General features: G+C 38.7%; 1 protein-coding gene across 1 annotated transcript in view; it reads left to right on the top strand.

Moving 5' to 3' along the window:
* Positions 1 to 303: 303 nt before the first annotated feature.
* The window catches only part of jakmip3 (Janus kinase and microtubule interacting protein 3), an 85,289-nt gene continuing 63,039 nt past the window's right edge, over positions 304 to 22,553 (top strand). Inside the window, exons 1-2 of the mRNA XM_063003647.1 lie at positions 304 to 365; positions 9,856 to 10,095. Coding sequence (XP_062859717.1) covers positions 9,961 to 10,095 — 135 coding nt within the window. The 5' untranslated portion in view covers positions 304 to 365; positions 9,856 to 9,960. The remainder of the gene's footprint in view (positions 366 to 9,855; positions 10,096 to 22,553) is intronic.

Raw genomic sequence — 22,553 nt, 5'->3', positions numbered from 1 at the left:
CTATTTCTCCAAGATCACCCACTTTAAATCTGTTTCTCTTCTGACAACACTTCTTTGCATCATTCTCCTGTTTTCTCGGTGGATGCCCTTTCTGATGAATCATTCTTCCCTGCTGCTGTGCAGTGCTGACGCTGGGAGTGCTTGTTTTTATTTGTCCTCTTCTCCTTTCCAAAGCAAGAGAGAAAAGCCGACATAAAATCACATGAGTGGAGAACAGGGGGATGCTGAATTGTGGATATGAAGCACCGGGTATGACAGCACAACCGTTCTCGTTCCAGAGCCTGTGCTATGACTTGCTGGGTATGACAGAGGATCCAGCTGCAGCATGCAGATTGAAAACACAGCACAACCTGGATCATCTTGAGGTCAGTTTTATTCCTCCTCTCTTATTGCTTACAACCTGATCTGATCTTCGGCATGTGATTGGTATGCAACAGAGTTATAGATTTTTTTTGTGAACGGTCTTGATCTCGGCCTGCTGGGGAGTTAGCTGGCAGTATGGGCTGCAGAATGCTGGGCAACAGGGAAATCTTGCAAATCATGGTGAATATATTAAGCAGCAACATTGTTTATAAGCTGGTATTTGCCTGGCTGTTATTAGATGTGTTTAGATTTTGTCAAGCTCTGCGTTGCGAAGTGTTTGTCTCCTCAGTTATCTCTTGTTATGTAATCTGTGATTTGGGAATGTATACACATTTTATTATGCATGATCATATTGGAGAAATACAGTATGTTGTAGTTGGTATGCTGTACAGGTGCACAAAACTACTTTCACGAACTGCTATTAAATTGGATAAGAGTTTGAGAATCATGGTTGTTTTTTTTAGCTGTAAGAAAGGTTTTTCATGGACTAGTTTGCTGAGACTTTCAGTTTGGATCTTAGTTAGGTGCATAAAATATTAACATAATGAAAAAAGATATAGACGGTTACACTTAATTTCACATATAGTTTGTCTAATTATGGTATGAACTGTGTTTAAGGTCTGATGACACCTGATTTCCTCTAGAAATAAAATGTATTGAATTTATATATTCTTTCATAACCACTCAATAAAGAAACAGTAAGGTCATGATAATAATTTATAAAGCATTTAACCTCTGCAAAAGAGAGACAGTTACTGTAATCTGTGCATATGTTAAAGAAAATGTTTAAACAGGAGTATTACTGTCTGTGATATGACTAATAATACACTAATATACATTGCTTATGCATTAATATGCATTACATATTCTTGCTTAAATAAAAGTCCAAATACTTATGCAAAAAGTTAGAAGAATTATCATTACTTGAGTAGAAAGAAGAGTAGACTACTGTGTGCAAGAATGAGCTGAATCAATTTTGTTCAACATCTGAGCCGAATAGACGGGCCTTCAATCCATCATAGGGCAACTCACTGACTCACTCACTCACTCACTCACTCACTCACTCACTCACTCACTCACTCACTCACTCACTCACTCACTCACTCACTCACTCACTCACTCACTCACTCACTCACTCACTCACTCACTCACTCACTCACTCACTCACTCACTCACTCATAGTGTCAAATTTAGAACAGCCCATCCAACCTCTGGAAGTGTGTACCAAAGTACCAGAAAGAAAATCAACAAGGAAAAACATGTAAAACATTTTACAGACATTGAAAGAATGTGAGGGTCAAACCCAGGTCTCATGGACCCATGTTGCTGTGTGGCATCCTTTCTACCAGCTGTGCCACTATTATGCAGAGCTATTATAAAATAGGTACATTGTAGTAAAAGTACCAAATTTTCCTCCCAATCTAGTTGTATCCAATTACCCGTCTGCATTACGCTTCCTCTCTACTGATGTTGACCTCCGACACGTGCGCAGTAGCCGACTGCCTCTTTTCACCTGCACAAGGCAAGTTCATATGTGGATTAGCTATGTAGAATAGAATAGAATTCCTTTGAATAGAACAGAATGCCATATATACATATACAGACGTACTAGTAAGCTGGGGTCAGAGCGCAGCGTCGGCCATTGTACGGCGCCCCTGGATCAGAGAGGGTTGGGGGCCTTGCTCAAGAGCCCAACAGTGGCTGCATGGCACTCTAAACTCTCAACCTTTCAGTTGATAGCCCAAAGCTCTACCCACAAGGCTACCACTATGTATGGAGAGTCAAACCCTGATCCACATTATCCCTCGACTCATCAATTAGCTAGCGGAGGTCGTAATTGCATCAGTTATAAGGGACCCTCCGGCACCCCCCTTGAACAACAAGTCAAGCAGATGGCAGAGCTGAGTTTGAAATGTCAGCTCTGGTGTGCTATCGTGTTTTACCACTGCGCCACCTGAGCGCCTGTAAAAATACATTTTGACTGGAGGTTTTAATCCCAGGACCCCAGGAGTGTGGTACTGTGTAGCACCCACTCTACCTGCTGTGCAAACTGTGCTGTCCTGAAATATATTTAACATTATAAAGTGCAATGAAGTTTTGTTTTCTTGTTTGGTTGTGTTGTTTTATAGTGTTTTTTTTATAGTGTTTATAGTTTTCTAAGTGTTAGAAACTATTGTGGTTTTTCATTGTACAATGAATATCAGTGATAAGCACTGCAATGAATTGACACAATGCCTAACCTTGCATCCAGAGCTTCTGGGTGGCACCGGACCCAGTAGTAGCCTGACTGGGTTGAAGCCATGGCTGGATTACTGACCGGGCCAGTGGGGCCAGCGCCCAGGGGCCCTTGAGGTCAGGGGGCCCCGGGGGGGCCCTGGCCCAAAACATTTTGCGATGCCTATCAACATTTATGATACAATATATTTTTATTTCCGAGGGCCCTCCATTTTAAGGATCCTCTGACTATTAGGGACTTTGACCCCAGGGCCTCTTGGGGGCCCTAGCCATGCTTTTGGGGCCCCTAGCCATGCTTTTGGGCCCTAGCCATGCTTTTGGGGGCCCTAGCCATGCTTTTGGGGGCCCTAGCCATGCTTTTAGGCCCTAGCCATGCTTTTGGGCCCCTTATAAAAATGGATGAGGCGTTGTGGCACTGCTCTGACTTCGACTTCTGGCTATTAGGGGTCCTAGGAAAGAGGGGGCCCTAGAGAAGAGCAGGGCATACCATTAGAGGGCCCTTGATCACGAGGGCCCCTGCTATGGGGCCCTTGACTTCCATAGAAGTTGTTTACCATGGCTCCTTGACTTTCTAGGGACCTACAAATTGCCAGGCAAGCTACCATATTTCATAACAGACGTTTTGTTGCAAATATGCGATTCAGGCCCTTACTTAATGTTTGAATTTGTATTGTTTCAAAATTATGATGTTAAATTTCTCTTAAGCGCAGAGACACAAATTAATTTAGCAATTTTGCAATTATTTAAATTTAAGACATGCAATTTCATGAGCAACTCTTTGCCCAGGGGCCCAGACTATCCTTAATCCGTCCTTGGTTGAAGCAGTTAGTTTAATGAGATTAAATATTTTAACTTGTCATTCCAACAGTGCTCTCAAAATACTATTGATATTAGTAGTTGTTGTCAGATTTGAAGTACTTTATATGAAAAAGTAAAAGAAGTCTCCATACTTGTCTAAGTGAGATTTATTTCATGGCAGTTCTGGGATTTTAATGATTTCTGTGATTAAAATTGTAAAGATTATCTTTTTTTTTAGATTGAATGATTGGAACATATACGACTGGTTCTAATAGAATTTAATGAGTTTTAGTTATTAATTTATTTTTATACTTCGAACAACCCTATTCCTTGTTAGTGTTTGATTGATTGATTATTTGGGTTTTTAGTAATAATTATAAAAACAACAAAGTGCTTTACTTGTAAATAAAAACTTAATTACCTTATGCTAGAATACATAAAAAGAAACATGCCAATACCTTCAAATTTCAATCTTCATAATTATGTGAATTTAACGTGCATGTGAAAGAGGACTATTATACATAACATTTCTTACATGTGATTCATATGCACACTTTTCATTATTAGAAAGGAATTAAGCTGAACATTGAGTGCAGCCATGTGAAATATGACCCAGCCTCAGGCTTTGAGGGAGAATCAATCATTAGCCTGCATTCACCTCTTATTACTGATGCTCTTTCAGAAACTTGCTTACAGTGTTGCTTGTCTAAAACTAAATTCTGAATTAAAACCACCTAGTCAGTTTACTTACTGCTTACCACCTAATACCTCTGAGCAAAACATGCTGAGTCATAGTGTGACTAAAGGTGATTAAATGGTTAAATGTCTCTCTGGTGTCTGTTTTTTTTTCAGTGCAGACTGATTTTAATCCTCATACGTATGTCACTTTGGGATTTCCTAAGGATTTTACAGAGGTGGCATTGTGCCCCAGTAACACTAAGCCTTTGATTTTTTTTTATTATGGAGTGTCTGTGCATAATGAAATGCAGCCTGCAGCTGCCTGTAATTCACTTTGCTCTTTGCTGTTTAATATTTCAGACCAATGACTTTTTTTTAAGAATTTTTACTTCTTATGCATTTAATCCATGGACCAGTTACTGAATGAATAAAAGATCAACCTTTAATATCATAATCCAGGCAAGAGTTCTAGGAAAGTGGTTGGTGAGCTATGGTTCCTTCCTCTTATGATGTAATAAAAGTAAATACTAAAAAGAGGTAAGAAAGTGTAATTAATACAAGTTTAAGAGACGAATTAGCTACTTTGACTGGACCTCTTAGACTGAGCCACAAGAATTACAGTAGAACCATACGGGTACTTTAATATCACTTAGAACAATTTCTTGGTAGTTTCAAGTCCCAAGATGAACTGTACAAAGATCCATAGCTAAGGAGTCCAGAGTCTTACTCTTTCTGCCAATGGTAAATTTGCCCGGATTATCAGATTTAATAAAAAAACGAATGGCAGATCAAAAACAGGTCTTCCATGAATTAGAAGCTATAATAGACATGTCAACAGACACAGTTAACTGAGCCTTATGTTGTCTGGGGATTAGAAAAGAAAGCAAGAAAGATTTTCCTGCTTCAAAATTTGTCACTTTAAAACTCGACAGAATTTGTTACTCACATGGACAAAGAAACCATAAAGGAGAGGAGTTTTGTGATTGAAACCAAATGTAATTGAATTATTTGGGCATAATGAGCAGAAGAATGTTTGAAGGATATTTAAGGCATTCATACCCAACAACATTGTACCTGTTTGGTGGTAGTACCCTCTGAGGCTCAGGCAATTATTCTTGAATCTTGGACACATTTAGGTGTTTCAGTAGAACCATGTCCCAAAACATATCAGAACTGGTTTAGAAAGGTTTGTTGTGCTTTTGAAATGTCCTCCCTTATCGAAAATAAGTGGATGGTACTCACTCACTTTCTTAACCACTTATCCAATTAGGGTCGCGGGAGGGTTGGATGCTGGAGCAAATCACAGCTTTTCAGTGGGCGCAAGGCACACAGTAACACCCTGGATGGGGTGTCAGTTCATCGCAGGGCAGACACACATACACACACACACACACCCATTCACCTTTAGGGCAATTTAGTGTCTCCAATGAACCTGACTGCATGTTTATGGACAGTGGGAGGAAACCGGAGCTCCCGGAGAAAACCCATGCAGACACGGGGAGAACATGCAAACTCCACACAGAAAGGACCCGGACCGCCCCGCCCAGGAATCGAACCCAGGACCTTCTTGCTGTGAGGTGACAGTGCTACCCACCAAGCCACCGTGCCGCCCGTGGACGGTACTGAAAAGACAAATTTGGTTAAACCCAGTAAAAGCCAAATGGTTTACAGATCCAACCAGTGCTGTGCTAAAAGCTTCCTGATAATTATCAAAAGTAGATGATCAGGGTGGAAAGATCTAAGGAATGTACAACCAAGTGTATGCTGAATGTATTTTGTTATATTTTCAGAAAACCTACATAAAACTTTACTTGTTTGTTTATGATTTGGATAAAGACATGTGTTTCAATTATTTAGCCAAAAAAAAAAAAAAACAGAAATCCCTTTGAGTGTATGTAAAATGTTGACTTTAACTGTATAAAGTAATATATTACGCTCTTAACATGTATGTCCAAAAGAAATGATGAACTGACATTAAGAGTTAAATAGCACACGTAAATGATCATTAACTGATCATTTATTTAGAAGAAAAAATAAGGGTACCCCCTTTAGTTATAACACCCTTTATTTCAAACTAACATTGGCCGGCACAGTGGCTAAGTGGCTCGCCTCACAGCAAGAAGGTCCTGGGTTCGATCCCCAGGTGGGCCGGTCCGGGTCCTTTCTGTGCGGAGTTTGCATGTTCTCACCGTGTCCGCGTGGGTTTCCTCCGCGTGGGTTTCCTCCGGGTGCTCCGATTTCCTCTCACAGTCCAAAAACATGCAGCCAGGCTAATTGAAGACACTGAATTGTCCTATAGGTACCTAGCCGCTAGGATGCATAAACCAGTGCATTGTAGTGCCGGTCCCAAGCCCGGATTAATAGGGAGGGTTGTGTCAGGAAGGGCATCTGACGTAAAAACTGTGCCAAATCAATAATGCGGATCATGATCCACAGCTGACCCCCAATGGGAGCAGCTGAAGAAATAGATAGATTTAAAACTGACATTAGTGGATGTCAGCGCATCTGTATAACAGATCTTTAGCACGTTATCTGTTGTTGATGTGGTACAATAAGGCACAAGGCCCATCATCTAAACCCTTTTTATTTAATCAATAAACAATCATGTCATTGTTCTTGTTGCCTGAAAGTATTTATTTTTCTAAAATAAAAGTTTATTTCTAAGGTCCATATTGCAGCTATAAGGTATTATGGCCTCTGCTTAGAGCTTATCAGTCAGGGGTTTTGGCTTAAGATTTGTTACAAGCACAAAATCAGTGCACACACAGTGAAAGGAGTTCTAGTGGGCAGACTGTTTACCCAAAGCTTTTAGCACCTTGTTCTCCTTGTGGCTTCCTTTCACTGAACTTTGTGAGGAATTAACCTTTATTCTGAGCACAGCACGAGTCACTCGGTAGGTACTGTTTCTTTTCCTGTATGACAAGATGCGGCAGGCATGGTGCTGTTTATCAATGCCAAACCGATTTCCTTACATGAGAAAACCAAGATGTGAAAAAGAATGTATTAACCTTTGACTAATGAACGTCCTGGTTGATTTCAAAACATTGTTGGGATGGAATTGTTACACTTGCATTTAAAGCGATGCACTGGATTCAGAAAGCATTCAGACCCCTTCTACTGTTTGCACTCTTTGTTGTGTAGTGAAATTTAAATTTGAATGCATTGGTATTTTTAAGCCTATTCTACAAGTATCTGTGTCTATATAAGCTCTTATAGTACTCAGTGCTTGAGTTACATTTACTGATATTTCAGAAAAATAAAGCTGTGTAATTATTATTATTAGTGTATTTGTTGGTTGGCATTACTTTAGGCTAATGCTTTTATTGTCTAATGAGGTCGCTGACACTAAAGCTTTCATCACAGTACATCAAGACTTGAATTGATTCATTGAGCAAACTGTCTTTTATAACACTTACACTAAACATTAGGTCAGGAACATTAGTTTAATGTAAACACATGCTAATGTGCAATGCTATTGAATGTTTCCAGCCATTACATGTTGTATGAACTGGTGTGTTAAAACGTTAGTGTTCTTATGCCATTAATTCTATTTTACATACTGAACATCTGAGCGTAAACCCATCTTTAGTCTCTGGGGTATAAAAATGCATGACTGAAAGCCATGTAATGAAAAATGATTTGTGTAAGGAGATTTAGCAGTAGTGTGAGGCTTGGGAAGGATCTGGCTCTGTTAAGCTGAACTCCTTGAACCATTTACTATAATTCATGCAGAATAAGTATGTGCTTGAAGATTTCTCTTGTTTGGACTCAAGTCTTGCTTCTGCTGTCACTTGAAACCCATCTTAGGCAATGAAGTGGATTTAAGTTCTTAAGGGAATGAGAAAAGAGCTTGCTGACCATAGTGCAAGAGCTACTTTAAAATAAATGAATGAGATTTTTTTTTGTTAATTAACTGCAGGTTTTGCCAGTGGAAAAAAAATAACGGCCTAACTGGTAACTGTTTTATGAACCATTAAAAAAATCATACAGGGCTAAATTAAAAAATACTTTTCAAGATCCAAGTTGTTTTTTGTTTCTGTACCAATGTATTACATATATATTTTTTCCATTTATGAAACTGAATAGTAGCTTTTATCTAAAATGACTTACAGTTGTTACTGAATACAATCCAAGCAATCGAGCCTTGCTTAAGGCCCAGTAGTGGCAAGCTGTCAAAGTGGGGTTTAAACCAGTAACCTTCCAATTAATAATCTAGTACCTTAACTGCTAAGCTACCACTGCCAAAATAAGGCCACTATTAATACACTTCTCAAAAAAATTAAGGGTACATTTAAATCACACATCGGATCTCAATGAACAAAAGATTCAAGTTGAAAATCTTTACTGATATAAATTGTGTAACTAGTTAAGAACAAAATCACATAACAACAGTCAATGGAAACCAAAATCATCAACCCATGGAGGGCTGGACTCAAATGCATTCCCAGTATGCTCTCCCAGCAACGTTGGGGCAAGCTTCTGATGAGACGGCGGATGGTGTCCTAGGGGATGTCCTCCCAGACCTAGATCAGGGCATCAGTAAGCTCTTGGATAGTCTGTGGCGCGACATGACGGCGTCGGATGCACTGATACATGAAGTCCCAGATGTTCTCAATTGGATTCAGGTCTGGGGAACGTGAGGGTCAGTCAATGGCATCAATGCCTTCATCGTCTAGGAACTGCCTACACACTCTGGCCACATGAGGCCGGGCATTCTCCTGCACCAGGAGGAACCCAGGACCCACTGCACCAGCGTTAGATCTGTGACAAGGACACTAGCAAAACGCAAAACTAGAAAAGAATCAGCCAGGAAGGATAAGGAGAGTGTATTTGTTTGTGGCCACCACCTACAAAACCATTCCCTTTTTGGGGGTTGTTTTGCTGTTGCACCTGTTGTCACTTTCATTTGCACCAAAGTAGGTGAACTTGATTCACAATCGCTTATGCTTCCTAACTGGGCAGCTTGATATCCCTGAAGTTTAACTGACTTAGTGTTATACTGTGATGAATAACGTTCCCTTAATTCTTTTGAGCAGTGTATTTTACTGCCCACTACAAGTTTACTAAAAGCTCATAGTTGGCCATATTCAAAGTGAGGAAAATGTGTTGACCATTAAGGTCAACCTTTTAATTTTCCAATATAGCATCCAAAAGAATGATTGATCTCAACGATATGTTTTTATTTTATCAAAAATGTAAAACAGAAAAGTAATACTGTACAGCTCCAATTAGTTTTATGCTAATCAGTTTTTCCAGTGTCTGCATCAGTTCCCTCTGTGTTACATAGTTAAGTAAGTAGATTGGTTAGTCTGTGATGTAAGGTATTGGAAGGACTGGCAAATTACTGACTCACCATGATTAAAATGAAAATAAACTAATTTAAACATGAGAAAGAAAGAAATCAAGTACCAGTACCGGTCCGTGGGTCATTTATTACCAGGCTGCACAGAAAGAATAAATAATTAGAGATTGCTACATCAGCAATGAAAACACTACTTTTTTTATGGGTGTTATTGTCTCCAATCACCCCTAGGTGGGAGCAGCGTCTCGTTGCAGTGAAAAAGCTAATTTGTGAGTAGTAGTACAGTTATTCTACTGTATTTTAAATAGAGGGGAGCGCTGGTCTAAATATTTTCTGTTATAATGTGAAAAATAGAGAAAAGTAGACACATTGGAGTATTAGGTTCTCTTGGACGATATGATGTGCTTCTTTTACTGGATGTACTGTTTTTCTTCTACTTCTTTGTTGACCTGTTTTAATGCTTGTTTTTTGTGTTGTAGGTGGGTGAGAAAATGTAGCTGAAAACTGAACAACCAGCAAACCAGGAATTTTTACAACCTCAGGTCATCCCTGGGCGGGGCACTGCCTGTGGAGCTCCACCCATCATGGCCAAAAAGACACCCAGTGGGCGGGGAAAGGGGGAGCGACTGGATGCAATGGCAGCCCTGCAGGCCGCCAATGAGGAGCTGAGGGCCAAACTCACCGACATTCAAATAGAACTGCAGCAGGAGAAGAACAAGGTGAGAGAGCTTGTGTTTCAAAATCATTGAACATTGTGTCAGGGCACTTGGCCTCTACAGATGTAATTTGGATAATTTGGATTAGTGTCCAGTTGAATAGTTTACTGGGTTATTTATTTACTTTCTGAAGTTGTTGCTGTTGCTATTATTATATGAGTATTATTGAGTGCCTTAATAGATTCGGACTTTTGGCAACCGTATGGACTCCATATGGACAGTGTTTCTCCAGAACATCCTGTCTTCTGTTCCAGGCTTTTTAATGGCTTGCTCATCGTCCATCTAATTGTTCTAATCAATCCATTTTGTTGCTGGCTGTCCTCTTCCGCTTTAACCTTAAACTCTTCCAAGCATAATAATGTGTCTAGGAGAAGAGAGATTTAGTTTAGTTATCCAGGCTTTTGTAAGAAGTGAGAAATAAGATTTGATTACGTCTGGATTTATTTGTTAGTTGTTTTTGCCCTCTAAGGTAGTCTCAACAGTCTTTGTCAGCTAGGGTGGCCAGCCGTCCGGCTTTAGGTCGGACAGTCCGGTTTTTCAGCTACCAGTCCTCCGCCCATGCAACGCTAGGACGGACACTTAAAATCCTCCTTTTGGAGTGAACTGGTTACATTTTGGATCAATATTATCTGTCATTGGCTCAGGTACATGTCAAAACAAATGCTTTGTATTTCATTGGTTTAACAGCCTCATTTGACTGCTTATAATGCTACCTATTGTGGGCGGACCCTCTAAATGCTAGTCTGTGATTGGGTGGTTGAATTTCGCCCCCTCGCTCTGTTCTGCATACACTTCTACCTGAGTCAATTAGTCAGCTCTCATGCTCAGGAACGCTGTGAGTAATTTGTTATAGTATTCTTGCTTAAATTGGTCAAAAACTGTTGTCCCCCTGTTCCTGGTATGATGTCCTCCTTTTGGGGGTGTAATGTCCTCCTTTTTGTGACTATGAATGTGGCCACCCTATTGTCAGCACCAAAGAATGTTATTTCTGTCTAAAGATCAGTCTGAACATTTCTGATGGTACAGTTAGTGGTATTTCCCATTATTATTACTTGTCTCATAGTAAGTTTAATCTTTATACTTTCTTTTTTAGCATTTCTGTTTTAGTTTCCTAAAAGATCTACAGCAGGATTAATGCACAGTGTGCCTAAAAAAGAAAAAAAATTCTTGTCTGCATCTGTACACCAACAACAAGTGCTAACAGGTTCTATAACCTGATACTAATATCCTACTGAACACACATTATCATTTTATTGCCACGTTAATGTCATGATCCATTGCTATAGTTATATACAGTCAGTGGGGTCCTAGAGGGTCCCTTTAAATTTATGAATGGGGCAGAGATGGGTGACACTGTGTACAAAACAACAGTTGAATCCACTCAGTAAATGTATACACACATTGTGCATCTATATGTGTGTGTACCTCAAAGTGAATTCAAGACAGGAGTTTCTAATAAAGTGCTTGTTGGTTAATCTATACTATAATGATAATAATAATAATACTATATAATGCGTATGTACACATGCACATGTCTTTAGCTAGTGAGCCTAAACAGAGGCTGCACAACATTGATCAAATGCAACTTTGCCCTGGGAAATACTGAAATCCATTCATGACCACATGTTCGTTTCATTTTCATTTTATCAAACACTTTATCCTGGTCAGGGTTGTGGCTCTGATTTCACAATCTATCACAGGGGTTTGGCCACTCCCCTTCCACAGACACACATGTATCTGGTCATGTTTGTGGAGACACCTAGCCGGCACTGCTGAGGTTTGAACCTGGATCTCAGTGGTAGTGGGCTAGCATAATAGGCTGCTGCACCACATAAGCTCCCACTGAATGTTAGTTGTTATTAATATTATTATTTATTATTATTATATTTTATGTGTTTTTCTCCCATTTTTCTCCTAATTTAGTGTAGCTAATTTGTCTTCCGCTGCTGGGGGATCCCCAATTTTTTGCAGTTGAGGTGGGTATATCGCTGCTCACGCCTCCTCTGACCCGTGCACAGCCATTAACGGAACCCTTTTCCACCCATGCACTCTGCTCAGGCGCCTCTATCCGCCAATCAGGGTCCTTACACTGCGTTTGAAGACCCCGCCCACATAGTCCGGTTATCCCTCCCTGCAGGCACTGCCAATTATGCCTGCTAGATGGCAAGTTTTGAACCGAGGAGTCTAGAATCTCGGCGCTGGTGTGCTAGCGGAATATCCCGCTGCGCCACCTGGGTGCCCATTATTATTATTATTTTTATTATTATTATTAATATTATTATTACTATTATTATTATTATTACTATTATTATTATTATTATTATTTTTATTATTATTATTATTATTATTACTATTATTATTATTATTACTATTATTATTATTATTATTATTTTTATTAATATGAGGCTATTTCTTCATGACCTTGCTTAGTGCTTTGTGTATTGTCACGCTGAAATAGGAAAATGCTTCACAAACTGTTGCCACAATTTCAATTACATAATTCAGTTACAGTAAATACAGAATTCAAATTAAAGTGCAGTTTATTGAAAATAAGAAGCTCAGCTCATATAGCTCCACTGCTTTATCTAATTGTATACCTACCACTATAGTAGTGACTATGGTCATAATCATGGCAAAACCTGGATTTATTTATCAGACTGCTAGATTAGTCTAAAAAGTTTTTACTGCACCAGAGTCCAAAGATAATGTGCTTTACACCAGTCTAGCTGGTTATTTTTATCATGCATGATGATCCTAGTGCTGTATATTATTGCTCTGACACCTCAATTCACAAAGCATTAATTGATCAGTTTTTGTGCTGAAGTTGCTTCTAACGGCAGTTGGAAATTTGTATTTAGTGTTGCAGCAGAGAACTAATACAGTTTGTATGCTTTGTATTTTATCAATCAGTTCAAAGGGGGCGGCACGGTGGCTTAGTGGGTAGCACTGTTGCCTCACAGCAAGAAGGTCCTGGGTTCGATCCCCAGGCGGGGCGGTCTGAGTCCTTTCTGTGTGCATGTTCTCCCCGTGTCTGCGTGGGTTTCCTCCCGGAGCTCCAGTTTCCTCACACAGTCCAAAAACATGCAGCCAGGTTAATTGGAGACACTGAATTGCCCTATAAGTGAATGGGTGTGTGTGTGTATGTGTGTCTGCCCTGAGATGGACTGGTGTCCTGTCCAGGGTGTTACTGTGTGACTTGAAAAGCTGGGATAGGCTCCAGCATCCCCGTGACCCTAATTGGATAAGCAGATAAGAAAATGAATGAATGAATCAGTTCAAAGGGTGATGGCACTAAAAATGGCACTGAGCCCTTCAGAACGTTCTACTGTCAGCATTCATACTTTAATTACTGTCGAGCGAACTAAGCATGTGGTTACACAGGGACAATATAATAATTGATAAAAGCCTTGATGCACCACTATTAGTTCTGGACTGATGACAGCTGGATGGAAAGCATGCAGCTGAATGGATTTTATCATTTTATGACCACTGAGCTACAACTAAATACTGTTATTGATGCTTAGAGCAATTTTAAATGCACCTAGTATGTTTAACCCATTTTATATACATTATACTTACATTGTGTTCAAATGTGAATCTTTTCCTTGATTTGTCACACTCACTGTAAATTCAATTTTACTGTGTAAAAAGGCTGACATAACATATCATAACAGCTCTGCTGTCATATTATTGTGACAGTTTGTTTAGCTCGAACTGGAAACACACTACATGGTACATAGTGTTATTGGGAAGTAAAGACATCTGAGAGTAATAACAGCTCAGTCATTATTTAGTACACTTTACAAACTTAAAATAGTACATAAAATGGTCTCAAGCTGCTTTTGGAAGCAACTTAAGCCTACCAATTTTTCACTAGAAGATTCAAAAATTGAGTTTTGTCAGAGCAGTTCCATACAGGCCAAAAATAACCATGTACCAAGTACCAAGCCTTTGCTGGAGTAATGTAAAGCACACTTACATTGGAATTTGGAGCAGTGGAAATACATTTTCTAAAGTGATCAATCATAATTTTGTCAGATAATGTATCTGACATTCTAATTAAATCAGAGTTGTCAAGTGCAAGTGTGGTGGAGGAGAAATAATGGCATAGGACTTTTTTTAAATGATTTGTACTGGGTTCCTTAGTCCCAGAGAGCAGAAATTTTAATGCTACAGTACACAATTACAAAGAGTTTTGTGCTTCTCTGTGTTTCTGGAAGTGATTTTCTTGTTTTACATTGCACGATTCTATGTAGTAAATTTATTAACCTACAGTGAACCCTTATTTCAATCTCACCCAGCTGTTTTGGAAAGAATTAGAACACCAACTGGGAACCAGGTCATATAAACCAACGTCAATACCCAAATGTAGTAAGGTTCTTAGGGTAGCCTGTTTCAGCCTGTTTCAGCCTGTTTCAGCCTGTTTAGCAACAAATTGGTGGGGGGGTTACATCACTGCAAATGGTTTTGGCATGTGATGTTTATCCAAATATGGATGTAATGCCTAGGTGTTTCATATTTCCTGCATGTCCTTCTTCAATTTTATATGTATTCATGAATCTACCACTTATAATAAGGCTTAGTGAGCTTACCATTTGCCTTTCACAGTCACCTTGTCGCCTTTGAATATACTGTATTTATGCCCACATCTTTCACACTTTCCGAGATCAGCATTATGTGATGCAGTGAGACTGCTCCTTTGAAAAGGAAAATTAAATCAGGTGGAATAATCCCCTGTAACGATGCATGTCTAGTTGTAATTGGAGAGTTTTCAGACCTTGACCTTGTGCAGAGCACCTGGATACAGCTAAAATAGGACAATTTTCTATAATCCACACTTGACAGCTCTGGATGGTGCCCTTTTATTAATATTTTACTCTTCTTACAACTGACAGGTACAATTACTGGTTCTGAGTATTAATACATGTAGTGTTTGTGTGGGTGGGTTATGGGACTTCGGTTTGAGTGAGTAGAAGAAAGTAGGTGTTCTCATATATTCAGTGTCGAGCATATCTGCTTGGTTTGTCTCCTAGATACAGTAATATTGCTAAAGATGGGCAACAAAGTTATAAAAAAAAGTTTATTTCAACTGTCAGCTGGAATTTGGTTAAAAAGTACTTTTTCAAATAAGGCCAGGTAGTGCCGAACAGCATTTTATTTTCAATAAATTAAATCATCATTAAAAAAATATTTTGCATATTTTGGCCTAATGTTAAAAGTAGTTTAATGATATGAAGCATATACATGTGTAGAATATGCAAAAATCGATAAAAATTGGGAGGGGGCAAGTATTTTATCATTTTTATTGCACAATTCATTGCATATAATTGATTTTTATACACCTGTTTTGACAAACATTTTTAAGAAGTAGAACAAAACGCTAATTGCAATAACTAGCACATGGGTCAAAGACGAGACGTAACTTTTTAGTGTCCCCACTTGATAAATAATATACAATTATATTAATATAAGTGGATATACCATCAATCTACTCCATTTGTACATCTTTACTGAAACCTAAAGTAATTTTTACGGAAAATGTATGATTTTTGAAAAAATAACCCTTGAAACCCCCAAAATGTCATTCAGTGCAACGGTCCCCCTACCTCTTTAAGTAATAAAACATTAAGAAAAAACTAATTCATCTTAAGTAAAACTTAAAATTTACTGCTTTGGCATAATTGTACAAATGTCATGTGTGACATATTAAATAATATTCAATCAGATGTGTTTTTTAATATTAATAATATTCAGGATACTTTCAGTCCCCATTTTCCCAATCTTCAGTTGTCATTCAGTACAACGTTAATAAAAAGCCTTATTTTAATATGCAAAGAAGAATCCTGGGGACCCTTCAGCACACACACGAGGTCAATGCATTTTAACATTATTTGATAAAAATGTCTTTTTACTGACACAGTACATTAAAGAACAAAACTGAGTGTCATTCAGTACAACACAGAAAACGTAATATTATGGTTAATCTTGTAAACAAACAAGGTTATTAACATTTAAATGTGAATATGTGTAGAAATGTCTTTGAGCTAAGGTCAATGTTAGCTTTTGCTAACCACTGGGATAACTGTAAAATGTGCTAAAGCAAAATTTCTGTCATTCAGTACAACAACAGTCATTCAGTGCAACAGAATTTCGCTGTTGCACTAAATTGACAATGACATTGTTATACTGACTTTATAATGTTTTAAAATTATTTTTAAATATTAAAACCACTTTTTTCCATTCTAGTCTTCCTTAATAAGAGCAGTAATTACAATGAATATTAATAATTATGTTTTTGATGAAGTGGTCCCTGAGATTTTGTTATTGTCAAGTACGATGACCTGCCATTCGTGTGGCAGGTACTGCTGTCTGTAGGAGATGAGGTGCAAGTTAGCTGAATGCTACAAAATTGAAACAGAAATTCCTTTGTGTGGCCAAATCCCCCTGATGAAATTTACTACCTTAAGTCTGATGTCAAAATCATAATCGCAGAACCAAAGCCATGTACAGCAAGAACCTCAAGGTTAACAACAAAAGACTGGAAAACATTTGTTCAGTTCATGAAATAAAATGCGACTTCAAATGGTTTTCACGGCTGAATGAATTTAGATTTACTGCAGCAACTTTTTTCACGTGTTATGACACAAATTCCACACTTCCACACTGTTCTGGTGCCTTACAAGTTGTTATGATGGCTTCATTAGCTATGTTTTTCATTGCCTTACTTTTTTCATGATGTAGTAATATTATAACACATACTTGCCACTGGTGTGGCATATTTTCATTCTACTACTGCTACTTTAATCAATAAAGAACTTAAAAACAAATTAAGTCATGAATATTCTGATGTAACAGGATAATTTGGAGTATGTCATTCAGTGCAACATAAAATCATCATACAGTGCAACAAAAACATTTGCTTAAAATAACTGTAATATGTAATTATTATATATTTTTTTCATGTGAATGCAAGAGAATCCAGGCCTGCTTCATAGAAAACAGAGTTTGATTAGGTTTCAAATAGAATAGAATGTGTAGCAAAAACATCTTGTATACAAATAAACAAAATCCCAAGACGCATTAGAGTACAAACAATGCACAGAAAATTCAAAACAGAGTAAGTACAGTTTCTTCTGAGGTTTTAAATCTTTTGTAAGAGAAATACTAAACTTGTAAATTTGAAATGGCTAAGATTGTTCCTTGTGTGTGTATTTTGTCATAAATTAGTCGTTGCACTGAATGACATTTTTGTGCCCTTGTTGTGTGTCAACAACACTAAAATTATCAAATAAGCAAAATGCTGAGAAAAAAAATACATATTTACATAGGTGACACATTTGTGCACAATATTAAATGAAAAAATTATACAATTTAACCTTTTTTTTTTTTGGTACTTGGAACACCCTATTCGTCTTTCACCCACATACACTATATATATATCTCTTAATTCTTAAATTTAGGTGTTTCATTTAGTCCCATTGCCACAGGTGCATACAATCAAGCAACCTACATTTCTTCCTTCTTAGATATTCCACGATTGACTGTGAGCGGTATTATTAAAAAGTGGCAGTGTTTAAAAAGCAAGGTTCGAAAAGGCAATGTTGGGTGAGTTTGGTGTGGAAGAAATTGATTGGTCTGCACAGAGTCTTGACCTCAACCCAGTCAAATGCCTTTGCTATAAACTAGAATGAACAGTGCAGATGAATTCTGGATGAATGATCATGTAGAAAGCTTTTTCAGAACATTGAAGGCTGTTATAGCTTCAAATGGGGGTTCCATATTAATGTATATGGATTTAGAATGGGAAAACATAAAAGTACCTGTATGTATAATGTGTAAGTGTCCCAATACTTTCCCATGTATATAAACATGACCATCAAATGAAGTAAACTTGCATTGTCAACTCATGCATTACCTTCTGGGTAGTGAGGTAATTTTGCATAAACACTCAGTAATTACACTAACATAAGCATTTCATCAAGCTGTCATGACAATTTTCATGTGCTGTCATAAGTGGTCATAACAGTTAATGTCAAATATTGCAATGGTTTAATGTTTCCAATGCCAGTAGTAATTGTCATAAAAGCGTATCTAATGTCATTACAGCTTATTATATGCTAATAAGCTGGCAAGACACAACATATAAAAGCTGTCATAGCAACTACTGGTACTGGTAGCAACACTATTATAATATCTCAAATGTTGTGACCAACCCTAAAAGCATATGATGACCATATATACCTCTGCAGTCTACCAGACTAGTGACATGAAAAATGTATTATTAACTCTTCACTATGCAGGTGGATTGGTTGATCTAAATAGGCACTAGGTATGAGTGAGTAACTGAATGGGTAATTTAATTATTAGAATTTTCCACTGTATTGTGTTTATTATTGCTCTGCACTTAGTTACTGCAGATGAATGAATGAATAACTCAACACTAAATAGATCCTAATGTTTGTTTGTTTGTTTATTAGGATTTTAACGTCATGTTTTACACTTTGGTTACATTCATGACAGAAACGATAGTTGCTCATTACACAAGGTTCATCAGTTCTCGGTTCATCGAACACAGTCATGGACAATTTTGTATCTCCAATTCACCTCACTTGCACGTCTTTGGACTGTGGGAGGAAACCGGAGCACCCGGAGAAACCGCCCCACCTGGGAATTGAACCCAGGACCTTCTTGCTGTGAGGTGACAGGTGACATTTAGCCACCGTGCCCCCCCCCCCCCCCCCATCCTAGATCCTAAAGTCATAATACTAAGTGTAACAAAGAATCCCAATCCACAACTAAATATCTAACTTAGTCCATTTTGTTGGAAATTCAGAGATCTGTATGTTTGCCTAAATCAGAGTAAAATAATAAGCTGCAGCTGAAAAGCAGCCCAATTATAGAGTACTGCATGCAGAAAACTCAGTTTAACAGATGTACTGACATTATTTTTGGAAGATGAGAGCGAATAAATGCAGTTAGCCTGTCCTTCATTTTCTTTACTTACTTGAATGAACAATCTTATTTTCTGACACATGATTTCACTGCAGTGCAATCCATCAGAAGTTCAAACCAGGTGAACTTTTTAATAGATGACAGAGAGTCATTTTGATGCATGCCTGCCTGCGCATTAGTGAATGCATCCTTTTCATCCCTCTCATCATTGCACTTTGACAGATGATGAAATTAGTGTGTCAGTGTGAATGCAATTTTACCCTCTCTGACAATTTTAGCAGATTTGCAATGAAGATCTGCTGGAAGACTTGTAGGGCCTATACCTCCCCTTGTCTGAAAAGAAAAACACAGCATAGTTTACTGTGTCCTCTTCTAAATTACAGCAAAATTACCCAGTTACTTTCCTGAAATTAAAGGTAATTTATTGTTGTTCGTTTGTTAACCCAGACTGTATGTACCATTTGAAAGTTTAGAACGCCTACTTTCAGCAATGTAAATATTTTCATGTGCACTTCAGAGTAATATGGAGACAACAGGCCAGGGGTTCAAAACACATTACAGTCATGCCCACCACAGCTGACACAAAGCCTGCCCATTTGGAAGGAAGATATAATTAGTCAAATTTACTGTCATTTGAAATAGGTCTTTCATTGCATTACTATTGCTTGGCTCTCTGTAGATTTATAGCCCGGTCACCAGTCACCAACATTCTTTCCAGCAACAGCAGAGGTTGCAAAATTCTGACATGGAAATAAAGGGGCTTCTTTAATTGAACCCCTTTGCATTCCAACACAAATTGAATTAGCAGATATGAAGGATTTATATACAGTGTATCACAAAAGTGAGTACACCCCTCACATTTCTGCAGATATTTAAGTATATCTTTTCATGGGACAACACTGACAAAATGACACTTTGACACAATGAAAAGTAGTCTGTGTGCAGCTTATATAACAGTGTAAATTTATTCTTCCCTCAAAATAACTCAATATACAGCCATTAATGTCTAAACCACCGGCAACAAAAGTGAGTACACCCCTAAGAGACTACACCCCTAAATGTCCAAATTGAGCACTGCTTGTCATTTTCCCTCCAAAATGTCATGTGATTTGTTAGTGTTACTAGGTCTCAGGTGTGCATAGGGAGCAGGTGTGTTCAATTTAGTAGTACAGCTCTCACACTCTCTCATACTGGTCACTGAAAGTTCCAACATGGCACCTCATGGCAAAGAACTCTCTGAGGATCTTAAAAGATGAATTGTTGCGCTACATGAAGATGGCCAAGGCTACAAGAAGATTGCCAACACCCTGAAACTGAGCTGCAGCACAGTGGCCAAGATCATCCAGCGTTTTAAAAGAGCAGGGTCCACTCAGAACAGACCTCGCGTTGGTCGTCCAAAGAAGCTGAGTGCACGTGCTCAGCGTCACATCCAACTGCTGTCTTTGAAAGATAGGCGCAGGAGTGCTGTCAGCATTGCTGCAGAGATTGAAAAGGTGGGGGGTCAGCCTGTCAGTGCTCAGACCATACGCCGCACACTACATCAAATTGGTCTGCATGGCTGTCACCCCAGAAGGAAGCCTCTTCTGAAGTCTCTACACAAGAAAGCCCGCAAACAGTTTGCTGAAGACATGTCAACAAAGGACATGGATTACTGGAACCATGTCCTATGGTCTGATGAGACCAAGATTAATTTGTTTGGTTCAGATGGTCTCAAGCATGTGTGGCGGCAATCAGGTGAGGAGTACAAAGATAAGTGTGTCATGCCTACAGTCAAGCATGGTGGTGGGAATGCCATGGTCTGTGGCTGCATGAGTGCAGCAGGTGTTGGGGAGTTACATTTCATTGAGGGACACATGAACTCCAATATGTACTGTGAAATACTGAAGCAGAGCATGATCCCCTCCCTCCGGAAACTGGGTCGCAGGGCAGTGTTCCAGCATGATAATGACCCCAAACACACCTCTAAGACGACCACTGCTTTATTGAAGAGGCTGAGGGTAAAGGTGATGGACTGGCCAAGCATGTCTCCAGACCTAAACCCAATAGAACATCTTTGGGGCATCATCAAGCGGAAGGTGGAGGAGCGCAAAGTCTCGAATATCTGCCAGCTCCGTGATGTCGTCATGGAGGAGTGGAAAAGCATTCCAGTGGCAACCTGTGAAGCTCTGGTAAACTCCATGCCCAGGAGAGTTAAGGCAGTTCTGGGAAATAATGGTGGCCACACAAAATATTGACACTTCAGGAACTTTCACTAAGGGGTGTACTCACTTTTGTTGCCGGTGGTTTAGACATTAATGGCTGTATATTGAGTTATTTTGAGGGAAGAATAAATTTACACTGTTATATAAGCTGCACACAGACTACTTTTCATTGTGTCAAAGTGTCATTTTGTCAGTGTTGTCCCATGAAAAGATATACTTAAATATCTGCAGAAATGTGAGGGGTGTACTCACTTTTGTGATACACTGTATATATATATATATTATATATATATATATATATATATATATATATATATATACTGTATATACTGTATATACACACACATATTAAATGACACGGTTTGGCTGGACAGGCCTTCTTGTCCAGCTAATCCATAATAGGGTTACTGCCTTTGTCTAGTGTTTCTGTCAGGCCACCACCACTGACACATGACCAATCTGCCAGCATTCTCACACAGTTCTTACAAAGAGCCATATGGCATACAGAGATCCACGCTAAATTTCATGTGAACCCCCCCCCCCCCCCACCACACACACCACAAACACACAGGCACCCGGACCAGTCCCAAAGATCACATATTGCAGCAGCAGTACAGCACATACTATTCTACTACACACAGTATCTCTTCAAGTATCTATCACAGCTTTTTAGAGCCTTTTAAGTTATTAATCATTTAGTTAAAAGCAAGGAGCTACTAGTAACAATAATGCAATGCTTACAACCTGACATATGAATTAAGCATTTACTTGCTACACCTGTTAACTTATGTGATTAAAATAAACCCTGTACTTATGCTGTTGTGTAAGAAGTCTGAAAATCTCTGGGATAATAAGCTTCAGCAGAAAAGCAGTCCAATTATGCAGTAAAGCAAGCACAAAGCTAGCAGTTTTACAGTTGCTGCTGTCAAACTAGACGGCAGACTAAGCAGAGCTATTGTGTTATGCTGCATTCAGACTGACAGTATCTGGAGATGTTGGAGATGCCTTGTCTGTTGTCAGATCTGAATAAAAACTGCCCTACATGTATGGTGATAAATGGGACACATCATGCTTGGCATGGCTTTTCAATGTTTCTCAGACAGCATGAGAGCAGTAAAGTGATAGTGTGTTTATTTAATTTCTCTCACTGTGTCACATTTTCTTATTAATTATATTAAGTATTTTTACCTCAGCTTTTCTGTTCATTTTTGTTTAGTTTTTTAATATTAATCTGGTTTATAGGGCGGCACGGTGGCTCGGTGCGTAGCACTGTAGCCTCACAGCAAGTAGGTATTGCGTTTGATTCCC

Source organism: Trichomycterus rosablanca, chromosome 10 (genome assembly GCF_030014385.1).
Source record: "Trichomycterus rosablanca isolate fTriRos1 chromosome 10, fTriRos1.hap1, whole genome shotgun sequence".
Lineage (NCBI taxonomy): Eukaryota > Metazoa > Chordata > Actinopteri > Siluriformes > Trichomycteridae > Trichomycterus > Trichomycterus rosablanca.
Note: the sequence above shows the minus strand (reverse complement) of the source record. Positions and strands in the feature narration are given on the sequence as shown.